Genomic DNA, 6497 nt, shown 5'->3' on the forward strand with positions numbered 1-6497 from the left:
CTAATTGCTCACTAAATACGATTGATTGATTGATTGATTGAATGGATGATGAAGCCGGTGCATGCACCGGAGAGACTGGAGTTGCTGCGTGCAGGGCTCGGCTCCCGCCAGCTTGTACTTCCCAAGCGCTCAGTACACAGTAGGAGCTCACTAAATACAATTGAGTGGATGGCTGAATGAAGCCGGTGCAGGCACCGGAGAGACGAGGGTTGCTGCGGGCAGGGCTCGGCTCCCGCCAACTTGTACTTCCCAAGCGCTTAGCACAGTGCTCTGCACACACTAATGGCTCACTAAATACGATTGATAGATTGGATGGATGGATGAATGAAGCCGGTGCATGCACCGGAGAGACTGGAGTTGCTGCGTGCAGGGCTCGGCTCCCGCCAACATGTACTTCCCAAGCTCTCAGCACAGCGCTCAGCACACAGTAGGATCTCACTAAATACAACTGAGTGGATGGCTGAATGAAGCCGGTGCAGGCACCGGAGAGAGAGAGACGGGGGCTGCTGCGTGCAGGGCTGGGCTTTGGAATGGCTCCTGCAGGTCGGGGCGGTTGAGTGCATGTAGGCCCGCGGAGAGCCAATGAGCAGGGACCGGATGCGATATATCCTTTGGGACAACAACTGCTCTGTTCCTCCTCTGATCCACATGACGCCATTTACTGCTGCTGCTGCTGTTGCACGGAGCTCCCTGCCTCCTCCTCCTCCGGAAAAGAGCCGAGCAAACGTTGATTATTCCTCGTCTCCCACCTCTGACCCACCTCCTCCTCCTGCAAACGGGGGAGCTCCCCGGGAAGGCGTCGGGCCTGCACTCCTCCACCCCCCTCCTCGCCCTGGAAAAGTCGGGGGGTCTCCGCCCGACCCCCTTTTGCGGCCCTGTCCTCCGACCCCCACCCGCCCGGGAGGCTCGGAGTGGGGGGCGGGAGGGGGAAAAAGGAGGAGGAGCAGAGGGAGCGGCGTCCAACCTCCTGCTCATTGAGAGAAAGAGGAAATACTCCGAGCCCTGTTGGCTTCTTCCAGAAGGAGAAAGGGACCCTCGACCCGAAGCAACCGCCCTTGCTGTGGATTTTTTTTTCCCCCCTTTACACCCACGCAGACCGTCCCCCCCGGTGGTTTGCAAAGTGGACTGGAACCGTGTGGAAGGGGGAAAAGTTGGCTGCGGGGCTGGATCCGTTTGCAAACCGCAGGAAGGAGAAAATACGAGGGGGAGAGTGGCTGGTGCCGAGCCGGGATCACGGTGAGAGCCGCCTGTTTGCGCCCCAGGCCGCGGAGCGCGTCGCGCAGTGTTGGTGGCCCGCCGGGATTGGGAAGCTGGAGGATCCGAGGTGGGAGAGGGGAAGGGATCCGCAATTCCCGGGTGACCCGCCTGGGGGAAAGGGATGGGGGAGGAAAGGGGGACCAAGACCCTCGAGGCCCCAACCTTGGTCAAAAGTGATTTTTGGGGGGGGGGACTCCTCTCCAGCCCACGCCTTTTAGGAGGCAGTAATATCGCCTTTGGGGGCTCCCCTTTGTAATCATAATCATAATAATAATAATAATAATGGCATTTGATATTTGTAATAACAATAATGGCATTTGATAAGCACTGACTACGTGCCAAGCGGTGAGGAGCCTTCTGAGCGTTTGTAGGGAGCAGTGTCTTCGCCGAAACAGTTCAGCCCACTCCTAACACTTAAAAAAAACTAAAGAAAAGGAGCGCTGAAGAGGGTTGGCCAGGCCGTGTCGGTTTTAAGGGCTCAGATTTAGAACCTGTTCCTCCTCTTGAGGAAGGGAGATCCCTGGTACAAGCCTGGTCCGCAGGCTTGGCCTCGGCAGGACTGGAGGTTTGGGTTTTTTGGGGGGAAAGGGGGGGACAGTTTGGTCTCCTGGCCTAGGTAATTCTGGTGAGTGGATATTAAATGGTGAATGCATGTGCGTGCGCGCCTGTGTGTCTCTGTGTGTGTTGTGTGTGTGTGTGTGTGTCTGGGTGAATAGGGAGAGGTGTCGGCTCCCTTGCACAGTGTGTAGTTACACTGTGCACCTCCAGCCTGTGTTCAGGGATTAGTCACTGTTCTGGACGCCGGGGCTCTGCAATTCGGAAGTGTGTTCACTCGGGGGTGTGTGTGTGTATGTGTTTTATATTCCATGGTTGAATATAGGGCTTTTTTTTTTTTTTAAGATGTGACCGACCTTCAAGCGCAGGAAGAAAGTAATCAAGTAGCAACGATCTTTTTCCATTATCTGCTAAAGAGGTGGTAAAAGAGGCTATTTTTTTTAAGCCTTTTTGACCTGCTTTTGATGGGGTTTTTTTTTTTTAGAAATAGTTCGGAAACTTGCGGGTTGTTTTTTTTTTTTACAAAGCGATCTGAGTGTCAGTGGCCCCACCCCGATGGTGAAGTCCTTTTGGGCCTAATCCATAGTCTGATCACACACACTCAGCCTTTAATGGAGGTTTCAAAGGGCTTTCAAAGCAGAGGAGGTGATGGGGGTGCCGAGGAAAGGGGAGAGGGAGGGGTGCGGGGAAAGTTACATGGCAAAACAGCCGGGAGACAGAACTGAAATTCCCTGGCATGAACCAGTTTTCTCCTATGCGGTCTTCCCCTCCTTGCAATCGGCGCAGTTTTATTTTCTTTTTCTAAAGCAGGATTTTTCCGCAGCACGTAGGCAGCACTTTTAAATCGTAAAATCCCCCTCCCCAAACCCATTTTCCCCCATACCACCAGCTGGAGAGCGTGCCTCTACCAGCGGGCGGATTCGGTTTCAACTTTTGGAAGTTTTCTCTGTTGGGAAGAAGGTTGGGAACCTTGTTTTGGTTTTTCTCTGTACCCCAATCCATAGATGCGTCCGTTTCCGCCCTGAAGGCCAACCACAATGCCCAGATTAAGAGAAAGGGAAGATGAGCAAAACTGATGTGCGAAAATGTCTTGACGGCCCCTTCCCACCCCATGCCCTGGATTTGCATCTTTCCGGGATAAGACTTCTCCCCCAACCCCCCGGCATTGCATTAAACTCCCGAGCGGTTTCCTGAAAGTTCCCTGGTGCAGCTTGGCAGCTCAGCAGCCTGGAAACCTGGATGAAATCTAGCAGGCACAAAGTCAGGCCACCGGTCGTATTCGGAGAAGTGTCCCGCAGTTCATTTTGTGGCCTGTTGTTTGGTTGCCACGGACGGGTTTGGGGCGAGAAACTTTTCGGGGAAGGAAGTTCTCAGAATGAAAAAAAAAAAAGAAAGAAATGCATTGTAAGTCATTTTCCCTAATCTAAGCAGGGAAAACTCATTTAGCATCCCGGGGGGCGGGGTGGGGGGCGGGGAAGGAGGGAGGCAAAAGGAAATGTGGACTTGTATTTCGTGACAAATCCAGCCTCCCGCCCTCCAGGACCCCCCCTTTCCCCCCCCCCCCCTTTTGCGCCCCAGGATGTAGTCTGTCGATCTGGAGCTTGTCTGCATTTGTGAGCCTCCTTGTCCCATTTACAGTGTCAGTCAGCCCTGAGAAAAGTCCCGGGGCTGCTCCTGGCTCCCACCTGCTGAGCACGTTGTTTTGGGCAGAGATGAAGCCGATAAAAAGGGAAGGAAGAAAAGAGCAATGTTGTCTTCTTTTCTGCCTTTCTGATGTTTAAGGTTGGGTTGGGGGGGGGCGGGGGTGGAAGGCTCAGTTTCCAGATCCTCCCTGTAGGGCCCTGTCACCTGCACCTTTGAAACAGGTTTTCTCTTTGCCTTGAGAGCACAGGTTGGATAAAATGACCGCCCCGGCCCTTTGATTTAATTGGACTCTAGACCTGGAAGGAGAGGTGAGCTGACTTTTTAAATGCGTCGCAGGGGTTTCAGTGGAATTCCCGCCGACATGCCAGATTCAAACCTTTCCATCGGTGCAGGGGTGTTCAGCTTGAAACGAATCCTGAGGCCACTTGGCAAAGTAGAGGTTGAGCACACAAGCTTGTCACGTTAGTTCCAGTAACGTTGGTAACTCTCCCGCCTGTCCTAGAGGTAGAAAAAGTATTTTTGAACCAGTATCAACTAGTCGTCGGTTTTGGGGGTGTCTTCTTGCTTTCCACCTTGGACACTGAAAAAAGGAGCTTTCTCTTTTACTGGCAGATCCCTGGAAAAGCTGGATTAGGTGTAGCGAAGGGAGGCAGAAGGGTCAGGCTCGATTTGCACAAATTGTTCTCAGTTTTCATTCGGGGTAGACCTGGCGTCCGTCGAGGATTTTTCTCAAAAGAGTGGGGGAGATCTCTCCGTGGTTCATTTCCGAAGGCCGGTGGAGAATGCTAGCGGCGGTTGTCTGGAGAACGTAAGAATTACGGAGTGTAGAGGTCATACTGGTCGTCTGAAATATAAAAGCATTTCTTGGGTGGTGCAGAATTAGAGGCAAAGTCAAATGAGCTAGGATTTTCTGAATGATTGACCACCTGTCTCTTCACGATTCTGAAGAGTAAAAACGTGACTTTGCAGTGACCGGGCGTTGCCTGGCTTCCATTTTTTTTTTTTTTTTTTGGAGTGAGAGGTTTGATTTCTAACTTCTGAAAGTTTCTCTGGCCCTCCTGGCCTGAAGGGTAAACTCAGCCGTTTCCCAACAGCGTGGCGGCGATTCCTGGCAAAGGCCGGCCCCGCGTTACGTTTTTTACCCTCCGCGTGCTTGTTCCTCGAGGGCCGTCGTCGTTTCGATTTTAATTTTCAACCGCGGGACCTTGGAAAGGTCGCTCTCCTAACACCCCTCTCCCCCTTCATCAGATGCTGTCTCCCCCCACCACCCGTTAGATCCGCCCATTTCTAGGGGCAGGGGTGGGGGATGGAGAAGCCTGGACAGAACTGTGCCTGGGAGTGACCGGATCCGTCTCTGTTCTTGCAGGAGTTCAGATGTGTTCTAAGCCTGCCGGAGTGATCACTCTTCAGGTCCCCGATGGAGACGAGAGCTCAGAACGGCAGCGGGTCTCAGCCCTTGCTTCAGGCTCACCGTGACAGCGGGAGGCAGCATGGGGAGCCTGACCTGAGGGATGCTCTCGCCCAGGGGGTCCACGTGTTGTCCCTGGACCAGATCCGAGCCATCCGAAACACCAACGAGTACACCGAGGGACCCACGGTGGCCCCGCGGCCGGGGGGCAGGGCCGCCGCCCCCCGCCCCGCCGCGCAGCCCAAAAGCGAGAGGCCGCCGGGCTTGGCCGAAAACCGCCAGCTTCACCGGGTCCAGCACTCCCAGATCCAGCAGTCGGCCCGAGCGCCTCTGTCCCGCTCCATCAGCGCCGTCAGCACGGGGTCGCGGAGCAGTACAAGGACGAGTACCAGTAGCGGGTCCTCGGAGCACAGACTCCTGGGGTCGTCCCACCCCCCTTCGGGGCTCGTGGCCGACGGGATCGTTCGGGTCCAGCCCAAATCCGAGCTGAAGCCGAACGAGCTGAAGCCCCTGAGCAAGGACGACTTGGGCACGCACGCCTACAGGTGCGAGGACTGCGGGAAATGCAAGTGCAAGGATTGCACCTACCCCAGGCCCCTGCCTTCGGACTGGATCTGTGACAAGCAGTGCCTCTGCTCCGCGCAGAACGTCATCGACTACGGGACCTGCGTGTGCTGCGTGAAGGGCCTCTTCTATCACTGTTCGAACGACGACGAGGACAACTGCGCCGACAACCCGTGCTCCTGTAGCCAGTCCCACTGCTGCACCCGGTGGTCCGCCATGGGGGTCATGTCGCTCTTCCTGCCCTGCCTGTGGTGTTACCTCCCGGCCCGGGGCTGCCTGAAGTTGTGTCAGGGGTGTTACGACCGGGTCAACAGGCCCGGCTGCCGCTGTAAAAACTCCAACACGGTGTGCTGCAAAGTCCCCAATGTCCCACCCAGGAACTTCGAGAAGCCAACATAGCGCTGTTCATCAGGAACGCCCCGGTACTGAGGATTATAACTTTTAACACACATATGCAACCGACTAAACAGCTATAATCTTGGCACTGTAGGGAGAGGGTTGGGATAGTCTCCGCAGTTTGCAGTGTGAAATGCTTTTTTGTGTGTGTGCCATCTTAACTGATATGCTTGTTAGAACACAGCTAAATGGAGCTCGGAATATGGGATTCAGAACTTCGTGACCCACCTATTGCATAAGCTAAAGCAACACAGACACTCCTAGGCAACCCTATTGTTTGTGAATAGTACTTGCAAAATTTGTAAATTAGCAAATGACTCCTTTTTCCATTGTTTTCTGCCAGAGATAATGTGCTATATTTTTGTACATACAATAATATTTGCAACTGTGAAAAACAAGTTGTGTCATAGTGCGTGGCACGGTCACAAAATATTATACTAATATGTTGTACATTCGGAAGAATGTGAATCAATCGGTATGTTTTTTAGATTGTATTTTTGCCTTACAGAAAACCCTTTATTACAAGACTCTGATTTCCCTTTGGACTTCATGTATATTGTACAGTTACAGTAAAATTCAGTCTTTATTTTCTAATTTTTTTCAACATATTGTTTAGTGTAAAGAATATTTATTTGAAGTTTTATTATTTTATAAAAAAAGAAGAATATTTATT

The 6497-nt window shown here is 52.9% G+C and overlaps 1 protein-coding gene across 1 annotated transcript; it reads left to right on the top strand.

Annotated features, from left to right (window-relative positions):
• Positions 1–678: 678 nt before the first annotated feature.
• SPRY2 (sprouty RTK signaling antagonist 2) lies at positions 679–6005 on the top strand. The gene is made up of 2 exons (XM_038759771.1): positions 679–1236; positions 4823–6005. The coding sequence occupies exon 2, from the start codon at positions 4874–4876 to the stop codon at positions 5825–5827; it is 954 nt and encodes a 317-aa protein (XP_038615699.1). The 5' UTR covers positions 679–1236; positions 4823–4873; the 3' UTR covers positions 5828–6005.
• The last annotated feature ends 492 nt before the right edge of the window (positions 6006–6497 follow it).

This window comes from Tachyglossus aculeatus, chromosome 17 (assembly GCF_015852505.1).
Source record: "Tachyglossus aculeatus isolate mTacAcu1 chromosome 17, mTacAcu1.pri, whole genome shotgun sequence".
Classification (NCBI taxonomy): domain Eukaryota; kingdom Metazoa; phylum Chordata; class Mammalia; order Monotremata; family Tachyglossidae; genus Tachyglossus; species Tachyglossus aculeatus.